The sequence below is a fragment of the Camelus ferus genome, chromosome 6 (assembly GCF_009834535.1).
Source record: "Camelus ferus isolate YT-003-E chromosome 6, BCGSAC_Cfer_1.0, whole genome shotgun sequence".
Taxonomy (NCBI): domain Eukaryota; kingdom Metazoa; phylum Chordata; class Mammalia; order Artiodactyla; family Camelidae; genus Camelus; species Camelus ferus.
The window spans coordinates 31,670,581-31,693,840 of record NC_045701.1 but is presented as its reverse complement, the minus strand read 5'-3'; the positions used below and the strand labels follow the sequence as shown (position 1 = coordinate 31,693,840).

The following is a 23,260-nucleotide window of genomic DNA, read 5'->3' as shown; positions in this document are numbered from 1 at the left end:
CGGGAGAGCACGGTAGGTCTAGGTCGCTGGGAGAATAAGAGCTCAGTAAATATAGGACAACCAGGAAGTTAAGGGGCTGAGGTAGGGGAGAGGAGGCGCCAAGGCTCAGAGTGGAGAAAGTGCCTGGAGGCAGCGGGCCTCGAGGTCCTCTGGATCTGAACAGGCAGTCCCGGCTCCAACCCGTCCTCTGGCCCCTCCCCCGCTGCCGGCCAGAGTCGCACATGTGTTTTCCTGTTTTGCATTTCGGTCCCTGTAGTCACCCTCTGCCTTTTCTGCTCCTCAGAGTCAACAGCTGCTGGAGCTCGAGCCTTACCCCAGGTTCCCTTTCCCAGCACCAGCTTCTCCTCCCCAGCGCTGGTACCTCCTCCTCCTCGCACCTGCCCCAAGGTCTCAGGACAGGTAAGAGGTGGGAGAGGAGGGACTATGGGCGAGAGGGGAAGTGTAGGAGGATGGAGTGAGTCCGGAGAATTGGCTGAACCCGAGACTCAAGGGCCTCCTGTTTTCCAGCCTCAGCCCTCCCCAGGCAGAGCCTTCTGCTTTGAGCCTTCAGCCCTACGTTAATGGAAGCCCTGGCCACAGAAGTAAACAATTTCTTTCTAGTACCCCCCCCCCCACCTCCTCTTTATTTTTAAAAAAGGACTGTTGTAGCTACAGTGGAATATAGAAAAACAAATGGAGGGCCGGGGAGGGAGGAGCAGAGCTTCCAGCTTGGGGAGATGGGGGATCTAGTGGTAGCAGAGTGTGTCTGTTTTCTGTTTTTGTCATTAGAGGAGGCAGCACAGCCCAGGTAGAGCTAGGAAGGCAGGACATGGGGAAAAACTGTCCTCTCACACTTAGCTCCCTGAGCTTGGCTGAGGAACCAAGACCGTGAACGATATGCTGGTTCCTGGAGGAAGTGTGTTTTGGTGTTGCCATTCACAAGTGGGGCCAGGGCGAGGGGCGGCGCCACTTGCTGCTGTACTAGGTGCTGCGTGCTAGCGCCCCGCTAACTGTGTTCCCTGAGCCCCTGAATCTGAAGCTTCTCCTGTAGGATGGGTATGTTGTCCTGTAATCTCCCCTAGGTCCTCAGAGATGTATGCACCTCAGAGAGGGAGGAGATGGGGCTCTGTGCATCAGGAACGCTGTTATCACCTGGGGTTCCACACTCTACAAGATTCTCTTATCCAGCCTAGGGTGGGAGAGCACTTCAGCAGAGGTCCTGCTGGTCCCAGGCTGCCTGAATGGTAGAGGCAATAGGGCTGAGGGCTGGGGTCTCGGGGAGGACTGTGAACCGCCAAGGACAGTGCCTTCCTGTGCACGGAACTGGCTCTAGGCAGTGACTAGGGAAGGAGGGGGCATCTTTTCTCTGAAGAACAGCCTCCTCTGTCCAGTTTAGTGGGCCTACTGAAGAGTAGGCTAGGCAGGGGATTCCAGTCATCTAGCACTTCCCGGTGGGACCGCTAGGGTGCGCTGTTTGCTGGAGTGTGGGTTTCACCCCCAGTGGGTTTCTGTCTCAAGATTCCACGAGGAGGATTTCACCTTTCAGATACCACGGGCCAGGAACTAAGCCTTGCCCACACCTCTCCCCACTTCCCCTCACAGTGTACCTTTCCTTTGTCCCTCCTTCTCTCCTTTCCCGTACATCTCATTAAGACACATGCCCACCCTTGGTGCCAAGGAATTTGGTCTTAAAAGGTCTGGGGTGATGATGTGTTTCCTGTGTTTCCATGTTTTTGTTTGCTTTAGAAGTGGGCGCCCTAGCCATAGCAGCTCTGCCAAGAGGACTTGCAGTCGACTCTCATCCCTGCAAAGGGATGAGAAGGGGGAGGAGCAGCCAGGAAGGAGATTGACGGGCTTTGCTGGAGCCTTTAGCTTAGACTTCACGCTGAGGAAGAGGCTTTCTTTTAATCTAATCACATCCTCCCCCCAGGTAATTCATTAGGGAGTGGGCTGACGTGCTTTCTTGCCTAAGAGGAGGGCTAGAGACTGGGCAGGTCGGAGGAGGTGGGGGGGATGGAGAGAGAGCACGGGGCTTGGGCTTTGTTGGCTAGCCTGCCTGCCTCCCTTGCTGCTTTGGCATCCTGGCAGGTGACTTAGTGTCTGCCTTGAGGGGCTCCTGGGGGGATCACATGAGATAAGGCATGTAGGTGCTGGGCAGTGTGTCTGACCCAGGTAAGTGCTCAATAAATGACAGCTATTATTAATAAAGGAACTTTTAAGGGGGAGCTGGGAGAAAAGGAGAGTCTCCTCTGGATGGATTTCAGATGTAGTTGTGAGGGTGGTTTGGGAGAAGCATGATCTCTGGGAAGGCTAATAAATTACACCAGGATCATTTCCTTGGGTTTAAAAAAAAAAGTATTTAAGGGACTAGAATGGGAGGTTATCAGGCAGAGGTAAGGCCCCCTGGGGCTTTTTAGATCTTCATTCTCTGGTAGCTGAATAACCAAAGAGGGTTTGAAAGGGCCTGAGAAGGGACAGTTGGATTTCAGAATGAGTAAGATTTCTATTGGTAAAAGACCCAGAATACCAGATTTTAGTAGACTCTAAAAACAGCATGATTTCCCCAAAATGCTTAACTTCCTCTGTCTGGGCCTGTCCAGTATAGCTCAGTGAAATCCTATTTCATCATATTTATAGGAAATTAGAATAAACTTGGGGGATAAACTTTGGGGAAGGTGTTTATAGGAGTTTATGCTGACCCCAAAGATCCTGATATATTTTCTGAAGGATGAAAAGGCATATGAGTGGGGCGAGGATACGCCCAGAGGTTTGCGTCTCATTTCTTGATCTTGTTTCCTTGGGAGTAGCCTGAGGCTCAGCCTTGGGGTAATGGCGCAAGTTTCAGGCGTTCACCCCTCGCTCCATGGGGGGGAAGTGTGCAGGGTTCTCTTAGGATGCCGATCACGATCACGAGTTGTAGGACTGTACTTACACTTCCTCTAATGTTTGTGTGTGAACAAGCCTTTGTGTCTCAATGTGCAACCTTCCTGCCTTACTTGTTTGGGGTGAGAGAGAAGTGGGGCTAAGGTGGGACCTGGAGGACAGAGAGAGAGGACTGTAGTCTTTCTCAGCCGCAGCCCTGTCCTCAGCTAATTTGCTCCAGGACAGCTTCCCCAAGGGCTACAGAAACTGCACCCAGCTGACCGTCAGTCCCTTCCCTGGGGCCCGGTCCTGTAGCTGAGCTGACAAAGGAGATTCCTGAGAGAGCGCCTTCTTATCATGGAAAGTGCTGAGCCAAGAGCTCCTAGCCTTCCCCTTGCAGATGTGAAGGGCGAGTGAACCTTGGACCCAGACAATTGCCTAACACCCCTCACCCCCTCCCTCCCTCCCTCCCTCCGCCCTTCTTGACTTCTTGGTTAGACTTAAATCCATAAGCATTTGCCTGGTCTTTCCTTTTACTGCTGGCTGAAAAGCCGCTGGAGCGGTCAGACCACAGTTCCTGGAGGCTGCCCCCCGTCTCTGTGTGGCCGCTGCCGTGGGGACCTGCTTCCACCTGGGGCCAGGGAGTGAGTGTGCCTCCCACCCTCTCCTTCAGCCCCACTCATCTTGCCTGCTTTCCCTGGGCTGCCCTGCCCTTCAGTGTTTGATCGCTTCCTTTCTGAGTGCTCTAGCCCTAGCACCTCCAGGCCTGGCCCGCCTTCCTCCCCGCTGTCTCCTGCTCTGCCATGCCCAGCATCAGCCACCCCGCCTCAGCAGCTTCCTTGCCTCGGCTTTGGTGCTGTCTCTCCAGCAGCAACTCTGGGGTCCGGAGTGGTCATCAGCTGCCTCCAGTCATCTCTAGGTTGGGCTGTACATTTGGATCACCAAATGTTCTCTCATTCATACTTTTTTGGGCTGATGCAACTCTGCAGAGATTTGATGGCCGGAGGCCTACAATACTAGGGGCTAGGAAAGGTATCTGGGAAAGGAAAAGCAGGGAAAGAGAAGGGCCTGTCTTCTTTCCGGGTGAGGCCTGGCTGCTTGGGCTTTGCTGGGGCTGAAGTGTTCAGCCAAGGGTTGTTAAGGGATGCTCCCTGGGCTGGGGAGGGATGGTTGTGAGTTGCCAGCAAGAGATCTCTGAAGCCTTTAGGTTTGCCAGAGTGAGGGTCCTCTGGGGAAAAAAGAGTTGTGAGGAGAACCCGCTGCTTGCAAGGTTGGTTCCCAAGGTTGCATCTCATCAATGGAGACTGCAATTGGAGGGAAAACAGACTCTGCTGGGGGAAGGCTGAAACACACAGGCTCACATCATTATGGTTACACCTGGGAACTGCCCAACTGCCCTCCTTTCTGTCTCGTGTCACAGCAGACTCAGACAGAACCAGGGTTTAGCTTTCTGTTTTGTAAACCAGGTGGGCAGCAACCAGCCTGAAGATGAGGAACAGGTGCTTTCTGGGGAACAAGTGACTTCCCTTAAAAATTCAAGCCACGGTGGTTTTGATGGGCCAGATAGAGAAGAGGTTCATGGTGGGTGGGAGATGAGAGAGGTCTCTGAAATGGTTGGTGGGTGGGAGTGGATCGCCCATCCTCGCCCCTATTGGGGAGAGTTCTCTGTAATTGCCCACCAGCTGTTTGTCTTCATCTTTCTTCCTCAGAGGGCAATGCCAGGAAGCTGGTGAAGGCTTTCTTCTCCTCCTCTGCCATGGTCAACGGCGCTAAGTATGAAGTTGCCTCCCAGCAAAGGAGGGAGGCCTCGCCTTTGGGGGATGAGGCCAGCCCCAGGCCTGAGCAGGTAAAGCTGAAGAAGGAGATCTCGCTGCTGAATGGCGTGTGCCTGATTGTGGGGAACATGATAGGCTCGGGCATCTTTGTCTCCCCCAAAGGTGTGCTCATATACAGCGCGTCCTTCGGCCTCTCCCTGGTCATCTGGGCTGTCGGGGGCCTCTTCTCCGTCTTCGGGGCTCTCTGTTATGCGGAACTGGGCACCACAATTAAGAAATCTGGGGCGAGCTACGCCTACATCCTCGAGGCCTTCGGGGGACTCCTTGCCTTCATCCGGCTCTGGACCTCCCTTCTCATCATCGAGCCCACCAGCCAGGCCGTCATTGCCATCACCTTTGCCAACTACATGGTGCAGCCCTTCTTCCCGAGCTGCTTCGCCCCCTACGCTGCCGGCCGCCTGCTGGCGGCTGCCTGTATCTGTAAGTGAGGCTGGGGCAGGAGGGGTAGGGTGGCGCTCGGGTGTGAGTCCGGAATATGAGTCCAGTCAGCCAGTAAGAAAGAGACGGAAAGGAATGCCTCTGACAAACTTTGTTGTTGTTGTACATTAATGTATGCTATGTGTGAAAATTCGAATGGCGTCAAAGTGTTAAAATTCTTTCCCCCAAGTTTCCCGTGGTAAATATCATTAGCAGTCTCCACCCTTCCTGACTCTTTCTTCTTCCTTCAAGAGATGTAGTTTTTGTTCTGTGTTTTACAAAAATGGGACCCTAATACACATGTAATTCTATAGTTTGCATTTTCCCCAGAATTGATCACTGATGTTCTTTTCTAGTTATAGATCTACTTAAAAAACAAAAAGGCTTTATGTTATTCTGTGTTAATTTTAAGGATGTATTATTTATTTAACTAATCAGTCCTCTGTTAGTGGTCATTTAGTCTGGTTCCAGTTTTTCAGTCTTACAGTAACGCTCCTGTTTTCAGTCTTGCAAATAACACTCAGCGAATATCCTATTGTATTTGCATGGGTTTTTCGGTGGGCTGGATTCTTCAAACTGTGAATTCAATCTACTTTGGCCTTTTCTCCATCTCATAAAGAAAATATGATTTAAACCTGTACATTCAGCAAAGCCACCTGGAAGGTACCGAGAGGCTGATCCTCTATGGCCCCGTCCCTCAGCTGCCTCTGTTCTGGAAAAGTGCCCTCCCAGCTTGGGAACCCTTGGGACCTTGAAGACCCCTCCCACCTCCAGCTGCAGAAAAGCTCAGAGATCCTGTCAGTTTCAGGGGCAGCGGCAGCAGGCCTTTTGTACCAGGCATTTTGTACCAGGTACAATGGCCTGCTGGATCAACCCTCTCAGTCAGTTTCATGTGTGCTTTCCTTTCAGTTTCTCCACTGCCCCATTTTACTCTCAGCTTCCTCTCCAGACCCCCAGTTTTGACTGTTGTGCAGAGAGCCGGCTGTCCTCTGTGGGGTCCTCCTGTGCCTTGTGTGCCCTGGTGTGGGTTCAGACTCTTCTCTGTGTGAGGCTGTTGGCCTTGTGGCAACGGTCAGGGAGGCACTGCCCTGTGTTGAAAGAAGAGGATTTTCTCTTGAGTTCTTTTTTTTTTTTTTTTTTTTTCTTTCAGTGATGGCACCGGGGATTGAAACCATGACCTCGTGCATGTTAAGCATGCACTCTACCTCTGAGCTCCCCTCCTTGAGGTCTTAAATACAATCTGTAATTTCTCTGGCATCATTTCTAGACGATCTGGTAGGCTGGATTACTGATGAAACTGATTTTAGGATCTCTTGGTCTTATGGTCCCTTCAAATGTGGGTATAGAGTTACGTATCTCGTGTAGAGTAAGAAGTATTCCATCTGAGTAAAATTTCCAAGATGGCTGCATCCCTTTAAGCACCAGAATTCTATTTTAACCATCTTTGTTGAAATCTCTTTAAAACCAGTGATATATCAGCTTGCCCTCATAACTTGACTTTTTTTTTTTTGTTGTTGACTCAGGGTCACCATGGCACATGTCAAATCTTGTATGACTGAGGCCCTTCCAGGCCACTGGGATGGGGATGAGTGTTTGATTCCTCAGTGGCCTCGGAGTGCTGGCCTGACTTCAGTTCCTCAAGAAAGGTTACATTCTTTCTTCATTTTGATCTGTGTCATCTCTGACAGCTTTGTGCCTGCCTTTGTCAGTCTTTTTAGTTTGCTGCATTTAATTTGGGAACAGAGGCACACTCATCTCTTGTACACCCAAGTGCACATACACACACTTGTGCACCGTCCTAAGAATGCAAGCAAAGTGGCCACAGTTATGGTTAGTCTGCAGAGCTCCCTGGTTAATAAAAGATAGTTTTGTGCCTGGATTTGTGGCATGCATTTGAGACAACCCTGGTAGAGTAAAAAGTGTACTAGACTTGTGTCTGAGGCTGGGTCGACAGCTGGGTACCATAGGTAAGCTGTAGTGACTCTACTTCTAGACTACTGTGAGGATGAGATGAGATTCAGTGAAAACCATAAATCATGACTCAAGTGTAATGTATCGGTGATTATTATGTTTACAATTGCTCTCTCTTGGTTGCTTATAGGACTTTGTCTATCTCTAATAATCTTCAGAGGGACATTAGAGATGGGAAGAAGGATCAGAAGGGCAACCAAGATTGTAAATAAGAATTTAGGGACATACGATTCATGAGTTTTTTCCTTCAGCTCTTGTGTAATGAGCATCCAGGCCGAGTTCTGTGTACTTATAAACTAAGACCTATGAGGACATTCTGTCCAGGTGGTACCTACGCAGTAATATTGCATTTATCTAACCGGAACCATTCAGGAGAAAACCAAGAAGTAGGGAGAGGAAGAGCCTTACAAGCAGCCAAGAAAGAGACATTCCAGGGGCAAGCGAGACGACTTTCTTCTTGGGGAGAGGAGCACTTAGGCAGATGCCACAGAGACCGTGATGTCTGGACTGAATTTTGAATAGAGACATAGCTGTCTCCTCAGACACTTCTCACAGAGGGAACTACATGTGAAAAGGTGCGGGCTGCAAAACCCGTCAAAGAATTCCAGGTGGTTGGTATGGCCAGAATGTGGGTAGGATAGGGGTGAGATAGTAGAGACTGGAAACGTAGCCCAGGGCCACCTCCAGGAGTGGTTCTGTGGTGCCTAAACAGGTTAGACTTTATCTTGAAAGCAGGCAGAAGATATTGACTTAAAAAAAATTCTTATTTTTTATTGATGTCTAGTCAATTTACAATGTTAGTTTCAGGTGTCTAGCGAAGTGATTCAGTTATAAATATACATGCGTATATATGGGTGTTTTGGGGGGGTTCTTTTTCATTATAAGAAGCTATTGACTTGAAGTGGAGATGTGGAATCAGATTTGTTTTGAAGAACTCCAGCCTTGTAGATAATGTTTTTGGAAAGAGTTATAGATAGAAGATAGGGAGACCAGGTCAGGGAGTTGAAACCTGAAGGGTGGTGATGGCCTGCATTGCAGGCAGTGCCTTTGGAAGGGAGATGAAGGGATGGATAAACATATAGTTATAACAAAGGTGGAATTTTGAGGATGTGGATGTGGAGGGCATAGGAGCTGTCAGAGGTGATGCTAAGGATTCAAGGTTGGGGGTGATGGGGTCGCTGTCTGAATAGGGAAAGTGGGCTGAGTGATGATGTAGAGGGGGCATCTGTGGCTTCTGCTGGGCTGCTCACATGCCGTTTCTAGGGTCATCATGACCCAGAGTTGGTCATCGTCCCATCCAACTGAGTCACACTCACACCAGAGAGAGGCTGATGGGTACATGAAGATGTCAGTCTATTAATGTACAATGTGAGCATGTGTGTATAATTTCTAATGACCAGAAGGCATGTGTTCGCTATCAAGGCACCCCTTCCTAGTATCCTAGTCACTGGGAAACCCATCTAGTAGTCAGGGAATTGCTTGCAGATCATGGAACCAGAACAAAGGAAGAAAGTTTTGACTATTTGAGAAAAAAATTATTGAAAGTGGTGGATTCTGTAAAATATGGAGCTGAAAGGTAGAGCCCTTCCCTGCAGGGAACTCACGGTGTGGTGGAAGAGATGGGCAAAAATAGTCAAGTAAACATTGCATGTGGTCCCTGCTGGGAGAGGGTGGAGGGGCTTATTCAGGAGATGATGTCTGCACTCAGCACTGAAGGATGAAAAGGAGTCAGGGGTGGGGGAAGCTTACCTCGCCATCTGACACTCTGACTCATCTCAGACCTCCCGCCCTCACTCTCTCTGCTCCAGCTCCTGGCCTTCTTGTTTTTCTTCCAATTTGCCTGGCATGTTCCTGCTTCAGGGGTTTTGAACTTATTGTTCCTTCTGCCAGGAAGGCTCTTTCCCCAGATGCCCTCAGAGTTTTTTCCCTCATTCCATTCATGTCTTTGCACAAATACTGCCTTGCCAGAGACCTATTCTACCCAAACCAGTCACTCTCAGTCTCCCATACTGTTTTGTTTTTCTCTATAAAATCCTCACCATCTGACATTAAATATATTTTTTAAAATAATTAAAACAAATTTTTTAAATGGTGGTACTGGAGATTGAACCCAGAATCTTGTGCATGTTAAGTATGCGCTCTCCCACTGAGCTATACTCTCCCCCCGGCATTAAATATTTACTTGATTATGTTTATCTTTCCCTCTAGAGTATAAACATCACATGAGTAAGGACTTTGTTTTGCTCACTGCTGAGTCTCTGGCACCTAGAACAGTGGCTGGCGTCTGCTAGGTACTCAGTAAATATCTGTAGAAGAAGGGGCAAGGACACTCTAGGCACAGGGGAAGGCAGTGTAAAGGCATAAAGGTGAGAAAAAAGTGTGACGGTGTGCGGTGTGCATGGGGGATTGTGGGGTGTGAGGGGTCACGGGGTTAGAACTAAAGGCAAACCTTCCTAGAGGGTTTAGAGTTTATCCTAAAGTATTTAAGGAACCCTTGCAGGATTTGATGCAGGGGAGCTGCGTGGCTGGGGTGGGACATAGGAGCCAGGCTGGAGGCAGAGACATGGGTTAGGAAGCTCCTGTGGCCGTCTAGGCAGAAAGTCATGGAAGCCTGAACTAGGGCAGTGGTAGGTGGGGGTGGACAGGATAGATGGGAGAGCCATTTAGAAGGTATAATCGGCCGACCAATAACTCTTACTGGGATGGCCCGTGTAAGAGAGGCGAGTGACGGGGAAAGCATCCACCAGCCTGTGAGCTCTGTGCCACAGGGGCTGAGCCTGTCTTATGGTCCACATTACACCCAGCGAGGGAACGAAGAGAGGCACTCGATAAATATTCCTTGAATGAAGAGGTAAGGTTTCTGATTTGGGCCACCAATAGGTGGTGGCATCATACAGGGAGGGGGAGGATAGAATCATGTTGAATTTGAAGTTTATTTGTAGGATGGTAGGTGGATGTGCCCTTTTGGAGCTCAGGAAAGAGATGGGGCTGAGACTGAGCATTCAGTGCTCATGAAGCACTTGCCAGTTTCCCAGCACTGGTCATTGTCTTTATGGAGCTCTCAGGGTGTGTGTGTGTACCTGTGTGTGTGTGTGTGTGTGCGCGGGAAGGGGTGGGAGAGACAACTCAACACAAAATTACAATGGATTATGATGAGCATTGTGATTTGTGAGGCGCAGGGAGCCGCAGGAGGAAACCTGAACTAGCCTAGGGGTTTAGAAACTCCCCATAAGGAAGTTTAAGCTGATACCTGAATGAAGAAGAAGAATTAACCAAGAGTGAAGAGGGAAGAGGAGCATCTCGGGCAGCAATAACAAACGGACAAAAACTTGGAGACAAGAAAGAAGGGACCCTTCTTTGAGACACTGAAGGGAGTTCAGGGTGGGCTACATACTGAGTTTCAGGTAGGAGATGTAGAGAGCTGGCCGGCACGGGTAGATGGAGGTCGTAGGCTAGGTTGTTCAGGGCTTTGTAAACTGTTCAGTTATTACTGCTGTGTCACAGATCACACAGAACTTGCTGGCTTCTAACAGTCATTTTATCCTTTCACGGTTTCTGTGGCTCAGGAATTTGGGAAGGGCTCAGTGGGGCAGTTCTGGCTCAGGGTCTTATGTGGTTAGTCGGATGGTGGCAGGAGCCGGAACGGGGGACACTGGAGAAGATGGGGACTAGCTGGGCATCTCTCTCTTCATGTTGTGCCAGGGCTGTTCCATGTGGTCTCTCCGCATGGACTATGTTGAGCTTCCTCATGGAATGGCAGCCTCAGAGCAATGGGACTGAGTCTCCCAGTGGGGAGGGTATGGCTCAGTGGTAGATCATGTGCCTAGCATGCACGGGGTCCTGGGTTCAATCCCCACTACCTCTATTTAAATAAACAAACAAACAAACAAACAAACCTAATTACTACCCCCCCCAAAAAATTCCAAATAAAATAAAGGGATTGTTTCAGTCTCTTAAAAAATGAGTATCCTAGCAACCAAAGGGGAAGCTGCAATGCCTTTTATAGCCTCTGAAGTCATATGGTGTCTCTCCTGCCATGCTATATAGGTAGAAACGTTCACAAAAGACCATCCAGTTTCAAGAGAAGAGGCACAGACCCTATCTTTTGATGGGCAGGGTGTTAAAGTCACATTGTATGAAAAGCACGTGGGATGGGAGATATTGTCGAGACTTCTTTGGAAGATACAGTCTGTGGCACAAGCCATATTAAGGAGTTTGGTAGTCTTCTCTGAAGGCATTGAAAAAACTCTTCAGGTTTTTAAAGTAGGGGAGTGGTGTTTGTGATTTAGATTTTAGAATTTGTGATTTTTAGAAAGATTACTATGGCTTCAGTTTGCAGGACTGAAAGCAGGGAGACCAGTTAGGAAGCTGTTGCCATGATCCTGGTGAGAGATGATGGTGGCTTGGACCGGAGTCATGTTTTGGGGATGAGGAGACTGGTTAAGACGTGGACACTGATTAGATATGGATAGAGATTGTTAGTGATAAGATACTCAGACTGGGCGTCTGGCTTGGGTAACTGGGTGGATGGTGATGCCATTCATGTATAGAGGGAACACTGGAGGAGCAGCGGGTTTGCAGGAAATTGATGGGATTACTTTGTGCCTGGTGATGTCCAGTAGCTGGTTGGATATTCATATGTATCTGCAATCGTGACAGCTGGGCTGGTAACACACTTTTGGGAATCACTGGTATATAGGCAGTAGTTGAAATCACAGTAGCAGATCAGATGGTCTTAGTATAGGATGTAGCAAGGAAAGAGAAAATGGCTTAAGATAACATTCTGAAAAATACCAACATTGAGGGTTAGGTATTCTGCAAAAAAAAAAAAAAAATGGAGAAGCAGCATTTAGAGAGATATGAGGGAAATGGTGAGATGGCGAGTAGAAGAGAGCAATTTGAGGAGTCAGTGGCCAACAGTGTCCAGTCTGCTAAGAGATCAAACTCAGTAAGGACTGAGTGGAGTCAATTGGGTTTATCAACATGAAAGTCACTGGTGACTTTGCAGAGGGAAATTTCAGGACAGTGAGGGTGGAGTCAGATTGCAAAGAGAGATCTATCTGTTCATCTCACAAGATTTATTGAGTATGTACTCTCTGTCTAGTTCTGGGTTAAGCCCTGGGGATACAAGGGTGACTGTGAACCCAGTGTCTCCCCTCACATAGCTCACTGTTGATGGGAGAGACAGATCTGTAAACTGTTCAGAGGAAGGGCCGTGCACCCAAGGGAGGAGGGCTTACACTCAAAAGTAGCCTTTCTTGGAGGAGCTTGTAAGTAAGATAAAGAATGGAATGTCGCTGGAATTGGCAAGAAGGAGGTCAAAGGGATTGCTGGCGGTCTTTCCAGTGGCGTGATGGAGCAGACATCAGATTGCATCGTGGAGACCGAGGGCGGGGGAGGGAGTGTAGATGTGCTTCCCAGAAGGTGGACTCTGGAGGCAAGGAGGGCGGTAATCAGAGGAAGGGACCAAGGCTGAGGGAGTTTATGGGAAAGACTTAAGCCCATCGTAGGTTGGTTTGGGGTGTATTTCTGGAAAAGTTGGATGAGATGCCCTTACCCTACAATAAGGTCTCTCCATGGTCAGAATGCTTGGTGCCTGGAGTCTGCATTTCTCTCCTTTGAACAGTGCAGGGAACACCCTCATCCCTTTGAGAAGCAGCGGTGCATGGTGGTTAAGAGCACGGAATCAGGCAGGTTACATTTATTAGCCTCAGTCTCCTCATCTGTAGAATGGGGCTTTACCTCATAGAGGCATGATCTATCTTTCTGCCATGCTTTGATCCTTTTCTGTTCAAACAGTGATGATTTTGGGAGAGCCAGTAAGGCTTTTGCTTCTGTCAGGGTGGCTTCCAGTCCCTTGATAGGCACAATCTTCCTCTAGACCTGCTGATGAACTACAGCTCTAGATAGGCTAGGTTTGCTGATAGACCTTGAAATCATTTACCAATTATTGCTTAAGTAAGTTTTTTGTACACCTGGGTGACTTCACTTACTGATCGTTTTGTTGTCAGGGTGATCACATGTTGCCCTCTCTGCCGGAAGTTCTGCCTCCCTGCCTCCAACCCCAGCAGTAGACGTCATGCACTCAGTGCGGGTAACAGTGGTCCTGGTGCCCACCTGCACCCCCTTCACTGTCCCCAAGGAGGGCTGCCTCTCTCTATGAAAGCTGACTTTCATAGCACCTCTTCTTGTAATGGTTCATGTTCGCTTTTCTGGGAAGGCTGGGGACCGGGTCTTCATCACAGAGTCTGCACAGAGTCTGGAACACAGTGGGTACTCAGTACATGCTTGATGGATGGATGAATGGGTGAATGGGTGAATTCTGAGTTCTGAAGGAATCTTGCTGTCCTGTCCAGGATGCTGTAAATGGTTACTTTTCCCAACCAGAGGGGTGTGCAGATGGCCCCTCTGAAGGCTGATTATTCTGGCTTCTCAGAGTCCTTTAAGGACTGCTTCAGTCCAGTTCTCTGCAGCCAGAAGTCCCGTTACCCCATGGGGAGACAGTCCCACTCCCAGGCCCACATCCTTGCATGTAAACACGGGGCACGTGGTGTGGTAGAACATGTGCCAGCTTTGGAGTTGCCCATTGGCTGAGTGGCCTCAGTTTTCTCAACTGGAAGATAAAGATAATGAACCTACTCTGTCCAATTAAATTAGATGATGTAGGTAAGAATGTCAGTGACCTAACGGAATGGTCAGGCAGAAACGGTGTCTACTGCTGCAAATTTCTTTCACAGTTACACGCATCTTATTAATTTCTAAAAACTTTACTTTCAGTATTCTGTCTTTGGATGATTAAAAGCAGTTTTAATTTTACAGTCGCTCAGAGATCAGAAGGGGGCGCTGAGAGGCGAAGGTGGCACTTTTGGTGTAATCAGGGCTCAGGGTCCAGAAGCCCAGCTCCACCCGACTGCCCTGTCTTGGGAGCCAACATGCTTTGGCCCGTTGTTAGCAGCTTTGGATGTTTCTGCTCCTGCCTTGTCTACACTCACCCACCATTGCCCTAGTCTAGATATTTGGTCTAGATTTTTGCCTTTTGTTAATGGGACGTTTTATCTCCTATGTGTTCAGTCCACCTGTGTACCAGTCGGCCAGCAGCACACGTGCGGGCGGCCCCGTGAACAGACTGCTCTTTAGGGATCAGGCAGTCTTGGTGTCCCTGGTGCTTGACCCTCATGACTTGCGTGTAGTGGGTGTTTTAGTGAATGACTGTTAGAGGAATGAATACCCGCAGTTCCAGATTCATCTTGGCCGAGAAGGGCAGTGCGTGCTCTTGGCTCTCAGGGAGGCGGTGGGCGCTCAGGGCCGCCGTGGGGCCTGGGCAGAGGGGAGGGCAGACCCCTCATCCCGCATCTGCTTGAGCTGCTCGTGGACTCCAGGGGACTTCGGCTCTCTGGGAGCTTTGGCCACTGTCCTCATGCTGCTTCTTCTGGTACCAGAATGACTGACATCATGTGCTTGGGGCTAATGAAGTGGAACAGCCAGGTGCTGGGCCCCCAACTGCCTTTTGCCCTTTGAACTTTCTACTTGGAAGTGAATAACCTCTCCTGGAGCGGTTTTCCCAAGAGCTATTTTAAGTTGTTCCACATTCACAGCAACAGATAGGCTGGGGTCAGAGCCTTGGGTTCTTTCTGGTATGGGGTCAATGTGAACTTTGCAGCAAACTCTTCACCACCAAGGAGGGAGGTGGAGCTCTGTGCTGGCCTGGTCCCCACGGCTCTTCAGGGGTTCACCCTTGATCTCTTCCTTTCTCTGTTCTCTTTCTCTCTGTCTCAGAAAAGGCTAAGGGGACAGGCTAGAGGAGGTTGGGGAAAGAGCTGGGGACAGTAGGTCCCAACCTTGGCTGAACTTTGGAATTACCTAGGATTTTTTTGTTTGTTTATTTTGTTTATTTTATTTTATTTTTAAATTAAATTTAATTTGGGGGGGGAGGTAATTAAGTTTATTTATTTTTGTTTATTTAGGTATTTTTTAATGGAGGCACTGGGGATTGATCCCAGGACCTCGTACATGCTAGTCACGGGCTCTACCACTGAGCTATACCCACCCTCCCTTATTTTTTATTTTTTTAATTGAAGTGTAGTTGATGTACAATGTTGTCTAGGGGGTTTAAAAAAATACTCATGGCTCCTTCCTCTTCCTCCCTGTTCCCCCAACCAAATAAATCTGAACTACTGGGTAAAAGAATGGGAATTGGCTTGGAGAACAAGAAGTGAGGAAGCAGAAAGTTACTGCTGAGCAAAACTGCTGGGAACCTTGGGAAGAGAGGTTCTCAGTGGTCACTGTGCTTTAGAGTTACCCAGGGGGCTTTAAAACCATGCAGATGCCTGGGCTCCACCCCAGAGTTTGACTTCATTGGCTAGGTGGGGCCTGAGCAGTGGACTTTGTTACAGCTTGTCAAGAGAAGCCACTGTCGAGCTGAATTAGAGGGTTTGGACTCGTTCTGATCGCAGTCATTCTGTACATGATCATTTTGTTTAGTGCCCACCTAAGGTAGCGCGCCCCAGGCAGGCAGATCACCAGCCTCCCCTGGGAGTTCCCGTCGTCTCAGATGTCTTGCATCAGAACTTGGGGTGGAGCCCCAAAGCTGTAGGTCCACACTCTTCTGGCCATCCTGATGCTCACTTGGGCTTGGGGTCCCTTTTCTGAGAACCTGAACTGGTCCTGGCTGAGCAAACCAGTAAGGATCCAGTTAACAAGGACTCACTGGCTTTGAGATGGGAGCCGATGGAGTGGTTTAATATGAGTGCCTCCCTGGACAAATTGCTTGCGCCCCGGCACAGAGCCACGGCGACTAAAGTGCTGACTGAGTTCCAGGAGGCAGAGTGGGAGGAATCGAATCCAGTGACCCAGGGTTTGTGCTTGATATGTCTTCTCGCCAGATGCCCTCACCCATGATGCCTGAGTAAGCGAAATGGTTCGGTAGCCCAAAAAAGGGAAAAGCATTTGAGGACATCTGCTATCTGAGATATAATAGCACCTAGGAAGGATGGAAGAACTAAAATATCAAGGAAGCTAAGAAGAAAGTGATTTTTGAGTGATTTTTCAACCAGCGTTCGACAACACAAAACAGAACAAGCAGTTGAGGAAAAGAGGAAAAACTTGAAATGTCTGGCTTTAGGCATCAGATCTGTGGGTTTTTTGGGGCGAGCTTAAATCCAATCCTTCTGAGGAAACAGCCTCAGTAGAGCATCCTGGAGATATCTGGGTCCTCGCAGGCCTGCGCGTACCAGGTACGGGCTGGGTTGCTCCCCAGCAGTGTGACGCTGACTATACGTAGTCCAGCCTAATGCAGAGACCTGTGGTTTTTCTTGAGCAACGTGTGACGAAGAGCTCCCTCACACCAGTCAAGCCCAGGGACTAGTATCCTTCTGACTGCTGGGGGCTGAATGACGCCACCAGTCTGAAGACACATGAGATGTGTCACTGGCGACTTTGAAGTTCCAGATAGCAAACAGAGTGGCAGGTGGAATCTTCACCTCTTTGTCATTCGAGGCTGTCTATGTGAGAGAGAAAAGAGAACACAGAACTGAGTACTGGACTGGCAATGCTAAGATAACAGAGGGATAGACTCTGGAGAGGGAGGGAGCAGAGTTCATAGAGATTGGGAGAGGTGCATTTAAAAAGGCTTTAAACTGGAATTTTAGAGAAAAAGAGAAAAATGCAAAGATGAAAGTATAAATCTGGGTATTTTGGACTATGAGATATTCTAGAGAAAGAAGAATAAAGGTGGAAAAGTTGCTCAGTGATGCATTTGGAGAAGATAGGATAGAAGACTCGGAATGATGCTTTTGGACTCAGAAACATTCAGTGAGGCTAATAAACACATTTGCTTTTTAATTTTATTGCAAGGAGGAAACAAGTTCATCTGCCATTGGAATATGACAGTGAAAGAGTGTAACTTGTTCGAAAGTGATGGATTTGCTCGAAGAGCTGAGATGGATGTGGTATATCAAAGAGAGATGGACTTATATGAGACTCTGCTGTAATAATGGATGCCTGCTCCCTCCCCCTGGGCAAGGTCACGTTTTGATTCTTTTGATTGCAGCAGGAAGGGAAGTTTGAGGACACCAAGACACAGAGACCTCAAAGAATTTTTCCTCCCCTTTTCTTTCCCAACAAATGTAATGAACAGTACTGCTCAGTACTGTTTCCAGCTCTCTGCCTGCAGGTGGGCTGCTTCTTGGTGTTAAACGGGAGAGGTCTTTTCCTTCCTAACTATTCATATGTGGCCCACCTCTTAGAGATGGCACCAAGGCCGTGGCCTCTGTTCATCCCATCTGCTTATCATGGCAGAATTACTACATGGTGCTGTCTGAGGGCTCTCGGATTCCACTCAGGGAATTTTCCTGAAGGTCTCCCAGAGTAAAGTGCATGGAAATAGATCCTCATCCTAAGGGAAGAAGCGTGGTGAAGAGAACAAGAGAATAAGAACCCCCCCCCAAAAAAAAGTAGGAATGATATAATCGTTGGCATATACTGCACACAGTCAGATCAGAAGAAAAAGTATTCTGCTTTCCTCATAAAAATGATAAAATTTATATGAAAGGGAAATACGGTAGCAACGGAAACTTCAATTCCCCGAGCATCTTCTGCTAAAATCAGTTGCATTCTGTTAGAAGCAAGACCTCTCTGCGTTTTAAAAAATGGTTTATTATGGAAAATTTCAAACGCATACAAAAGTAGAGTGAATTGTACAATGAACTCTCAGGGTTCAAGCACCAGCATGAATGATTATCAACGTTGTTTTGTCTATGCTGTAACCACCCCTTCCTCAGCCCACTGCATTATTTAAATCAAATCCAAGATGTCTTACCACTTAATCCATAAAGGCTTCAATATGAACTCTAAAGGATAAGGATTTGTTATATTAATAATTATCATCATCATTATTATTTTACATAACCAGGGAAATGTGGAATCTTTGTGAGGAAGTCACTGTGACTTCTCAGAGTTTGTACCTCCCAGAAAAAAAAAAAAAATGCTGGGTTTCCTCCAAAATGTACTCTAAATTTTAGGCGAGAGGATTGCAGAAAAGTTCAGGGCAAAGAATTATAATCTTACAGCCAGGGATTTAAAGACAAAAAAACTTAGGAGCTTCTTCAAAATGAAATTCTGATAAAAATAGTTGAAACTTACCTTATTTAGGAAGAACAGGAGGAGAATCATCTGAAGGAAAAACAATGTAATTGAACATATTGCTTTTTTTTTTTTAACTTTTTTTTGGTTGGTTGTTTTTTCGGGGTGAGGGTAATTAGGTTTATGTATGTATTTAGTTATTTGTAATGGAGGTACTGGGGACTGAACCCAGGACTCTGTGCATGCTGAGCACAGGCTCTACCACTGAGCTACGCCCTCCCCTGCACACTGCTTTTTGATGAGCTTAGATTTTTAGAAACAGCGTATACAGGAGATGATGAGAGGTAATATAACCATGACTAAATAAATATAGGAGGGGCCCGGAACTGCAAGGAAAGTGTCCTGAAGGTTAATGCCCAGCATGAACTAAGACCTGAAGAGCTGACTAAGGCCAACAGAAGGCTCTGAGAGCAACGTTCAGGGTGAAAACGGCGGGGACAAGTCTGGATGCTCTGGGGTCAGTTAGTTCAATGATAATAGATGGTGGAGAGAAAGGAGAGGCGACAGACTTTTCTTCTCACTTTAACTGCAGAAGGATTGTTAACCTAAGGAAGGGCTCCCTGGGGAGGTATATAGCTCAGTGGTAGAGCACATGCTTAGCATGCATGAGGTCCTGGGTTCGATCCCCAGTACCACCATTAAAAAAAAAAAGGGGGTTCAGTAAAATCCCAACAGGCCAATAGATCTAGGCCAACAAGAAAACAAGACCAAGTAAGTTGAGGAGATTGCTTTCAATGTTTTTAACCATCTACTTGCAGACAAATGGAAAGGATTTATAATTAGCTGAGATGACAGAATGACCACTAGACATCTCTAGGATCTTGGAGAACAGGGAGGGTGTAAAAAAGGAAGCTGTTGAGTGATGTATTGGTTTCCTGTTGCTGCTATAGTAAATTACCACCAATTTAGTGTCTTAAAAGAACACAAGTTTATTTTACAGTTCTGGAGGTCGGAAGGCTGAAATGGGTCTCACTGGACTAACATCAAAGTGTCAGCAGTGCCATGTTCCTTTCTGGAGGCTCTAGGGGAGAATCCATTCTCTTGCCTTTTGTAGCTCCTAGAGGGCTGCCCACATTCCTTGGCTCCTGGCCCCCTTCCATCTGCAAAGCCAGCAGTAGCTAGTCAGTTACTAGTCAGGTCTTCCTCACATCAGATCCCTCTGACACTGACTCTTCTGCTTCTTGGGGCCACTGTTGTGCCCAGCACAGGTGATAACCTAGCTTTCCAAGAAAGAGGTAGATTCTGAGCATTCTGCATTGATAATCTGAGGTTGATTCTTGCCCAAATTCTAGGCTCAACTGTTAAACCTGGTTAGCAAAGTATGAAGAGAAAGAGGGTCTCTACTAACCTGTGTGGATTCGCTAAAAGCAAGCTAACCTCATGTTTCTGTTCAATTTTAACTTTTATTCAAGTTTAATATACAAAAAGAACAGTACACATAAGCTTGATGAATTGCCACAAATTGAACTCATGTGTAACCAGCATCCACATCAAGAAAGCAGCCCCGTGAACCTCTCCTGGGTTCCTCCCAGTCACTTCCCCATGCCCCCAACACACACACTGAGGGAAATCACTGCTCTGACGTCTAGTAACATAGATTAATTTAGCCTGTTTTTATGTAAATGGGCATAAAGGGACTGTACTCTCTTGTGTTTGGCTTATTCACTTAATATGTTTGTGACATTCATCCGTATTTTTGTCTGTAGTTGTGGATGGTCCATTCTCACTGTTGCTCAGTATTCCATTGTGTTTACATAGCCATTCTACCACTGATGGGCATTTGGGTTGTTTCAAATTTTTGACTATTGTAATGCTATAGTTATGAACATTCTAGCATAAATATGTACTCATTTCATTTGAAGCATTTGGTAGCATCATTCAATTACTAGAGCATTACATGTGCATCCAGATTTCAGAGAGGTTCTTGACAAACTCTCATGATATTCTTTTTCACGATGTAGAAAAAGGTGGACTAGATTAAAAAAAATAGTTGGATTCTTGGTTGATATTGTGGAATAATGACAGCAGAGAGGCAGGGCTCTGCCTATCCTAGTCAATGTTTTTATCAGTGACTTCAGTGAGAACCCAGAAGGTATGCTATCAGATTTGCAGATTTCATAAAATTGAAGGCATTCGAATTAACTGATAAAGTTAAGGAGGAAAAAAAATCCATTTCTAGCAGATGAGAATGATGCCTAAAAATTCAGAGAGGAAGATTACTAGGAATAAATATAATGTCCCATATCTGAGATTCAGAAGAATCTCTTTTAGTAGGCCCCAGAAAGGGGAGAGGGAAAAGCTCATCAGTTCAGGGGGTGGAAAAGGAGTTACAGTTGACAATGAGTTCAATCTGAGACTCCATTGCCTGCAGCAATATCTGGAGTTCCCTGTGTGGGTCTCAGTTTCCAGGGAGACACTGACAAAGTGACATGACTGCAGAGGAGAGAACTGGGCTGGTAGTGGGAAGCCACATTTGTCACACAAGAGGTTGAAGAAAATCGGTCTTTAGCCTGAAGAGGGAAGACTCAAGGAGGACAGGATGTTAACCTTTAATGATAAGAGGGGTCAGAATGTGGGAGTGGCTTGAGCTTGATTCTGTGTGGCTCCAGAAGACAGGACCAGTACTACTGGCTGGAAGCTGCGAGGAAGATGTTTTCGGCTTAGTGGAAGGACGAGCTATTCATCTCTTTAAAAATGGAATGAGTGGCCTAATAAAGTGCTGAGGTTTTTTTTTAATAGTCCTCGGGGATTTAAAGCAGAAAATGGCTTAAATAGCAGCCTAAGTGGTGCCTTACATTGTATATATTTAAACCTAATGGTTTTGGGAGAATTGTAGGCTGAATGTTCTTTTTCAGGGACTGTTTAGTTTGGGCATCTAAACTAAACCTGGGCACCTGATCCCCAGTGGGCCTGCAAGCTTTGTTCTGTTCTGGATCAGTCCAGGCAGGTGCTTTCCTTGCTTTTAGTTCTAGAGCTGATGCTGGGCCTTAGTGTTGGAACTAGCCTCCTCCTCCAGGGGGCCCACCTAGGTTGGACTTGATGACCATTCAGGAGCATCTCCTTCAATGATTATAGGAGTGACTTCTTCACAGCTGCTCCTTCCTCCAAAGCAGGGGTCAAAGCAGGACTGGAGCTGCACCTGAGTCAAGGGTCCAAGGTGATTTCAGGCCATCTTCTGTGGACTTGGCCCAGTGTTGGGTGGAGATTGAATTGCACCCAGAGGTGGGAAGGTAGGGTGTCTGTGTCCTCAAGGTTAACTTGCAGTTGCCTCCATATTATTCTAATCCCATGGTTCTCCCCCCACCCCCGCCCAGCCTTCCCTTCCCTCCCTCTGAAGCAGGAGGTCGGGCTCCACTTTAAGAACAGAGCACTTGGCCCGGCTCTGGGGCCACTGGTCAGCTGTATCCGCTGGGGGCGGGGACAAAGAGCCCAGTCAGCACTGCTGCCTGCCATATCCGTTTCCTGCTCCCATGGCCAAGAGGCCCTGGAGGAAGCCGGGCTCTGGGGAAGGTGAGGACCAGCTCTTTTTCCATAGGATTCCCTTCTTCATTCAAACCGAGCCTCCTGTGCTTGATACAGAGAGCGGATGAGGGCAAGATGGGGGTGCAGGTGGGGTCAGTGGCCAAGAACAAAGGCTCAGGAGGGAGGAGGAGGAAACACTGGTGAGTGAAAGGAAGGATACCAAAGGATGGATTTGGAAGTAGAATAAAAAAGCAGGGATTAAAGTGTAAACAATCCATGTGTTTTCTTTTCAGAATTTGTTGCAGTACAGGATAATGAGTTGGCTTTTCCCTGCCCACATCCCTGGACAGAGCTGAGAACAGGACCTCTTGGCACATGGCTACATGAACCAGAACCAGTCCCTTAAACCTCAAGCCTCTCCCAGTGGTGCTGGCCCTGTGGTGACCCGGAGGACTAACCATGAATTTTGATTAGGGGATCCCTGTCCCATGTGAATATGGCAGCTTTGGTGGTCCCTGGTGTTTCTAATCCAAACGTGGCTTGAGTTATACTTGTAAGTCTAAGTCAGCAGCAGAGCCCAAGGGGAAGGGGTTGAGATTACAGGATGGAGACTCGTCCAGGGAAAGGGACTGTCTTGACATGAGGGCTGCTGAATGGTTGGAGGCAGAAGTCCAGCAGGGAGTAAAGGAGTGGTGAGTAAAGGAGGGTCAGCAGATCTGAAAGATTTGGTCATTTTTGTGGGGTGCCTATGGAGACTCCACGCTTGTGTCTTTAATGATTAACTTAGCACTGCGTTGGCCTGGAGTTACGGGTGCATTTTTGCCCAGTCCTGTGATGAAGTTTGGTTGTTCATTGTCTTGTTTATTAGGCAAGAAGGCAAGTGCTTGTTTGGGACAGGAATGCCCCCTTTCCAGAAGAGCAGAAAAGAACTTGGGCAGTGAGTAAGGGAGGGAGAGACAGAAGGTCAGACAGCTGCTATGAGGTGCTGGTCTTCCTGCCGCTCAGGTGAAGTAGCCTCTGGGCCAGAGTGTGATGAGACTGGCAAAACATAACAGGGGTACTGGGGACACTGAGGGGCGCGCCGCGGCCAGACTGAGACAGGGCGTACTTAGACTGAGCCAGCCTGCAGCAGCAAGCCCAGCACTCTGTCCCCTGGGAAGGCAGGCTGACTCTGATCTTGCCTTTGGAGCCCTTGAGAGAAGGGCTGTTAAGCCCTCCTTCTGGTGTTCCAGTTGCTGAGCTGGGAAGGAGGGAGCAGGGTAGCAATTCACTTTGCCGCAGCAGGGAAGGTATGGAGTATGTGCCTGCCTGCTTGTTTAGTAAGAGGTGGGTGGGGGATTGGGGAACATTGGGCTGACGTTCAGAATTGTTTCTTTCGACTTTCTTCCCACCATCTCCTCCCGGCACATCCTTGGGCTATTAGTTGACCTCAGCATGAGTAGGCTTCCCTTCCTGAATTCTTCTTCTGAGGTAGCAGATTATAACTTTTTTTGGAGGGTCATGGGTTTCTGAGATTCTGATAAAAGGTATGGGCCCCCTTCTTAGAGAAATGCTTATACTTTGGACATATGTACATAACACTTCACAAAGAATTT

At 47.8% G+C, this 23,260-nt stretch overlaps 1 protein-coding gene across 3 annotated transcripts in view; it reads left to right on the top strand.

The window, feature by feature from the left end:
- SLC7A7 (solute carrier family 7 member 7) overlaps nucleotides 1-23,260 on the top strand; it is a 29,544-nt gene continuing 6,284 nt past the window's right edge. Inside the window, exons 1-3 of one of the 3 annotated variants that reach the window (XM_014551660.2) lie at nucleotides 259-399; nucleotides 1,726-1,909; nucleotides 4,551-5,096. In XM_014551660.2, the coding sequence (XP_014407146.1) occupies nucleotides 4,598-5,096 (499 nt within the window). In that variant the 5' untranslated portion in view covers nucleotides 259-399; nucleotides 1,726-1,909; nucleotides 4,551-4,597. Of the gene's footprint in view, nucleotides 400-1,725; nucleotides 1,910-3,336; nucleotides 3,486-4,550; nucleotides 5,097-23,260 lie in introns of those variants that run through there. The other 2 variants (XM_006175881.3, XM_014551661.2) reach the window with 2 other exon arrangements.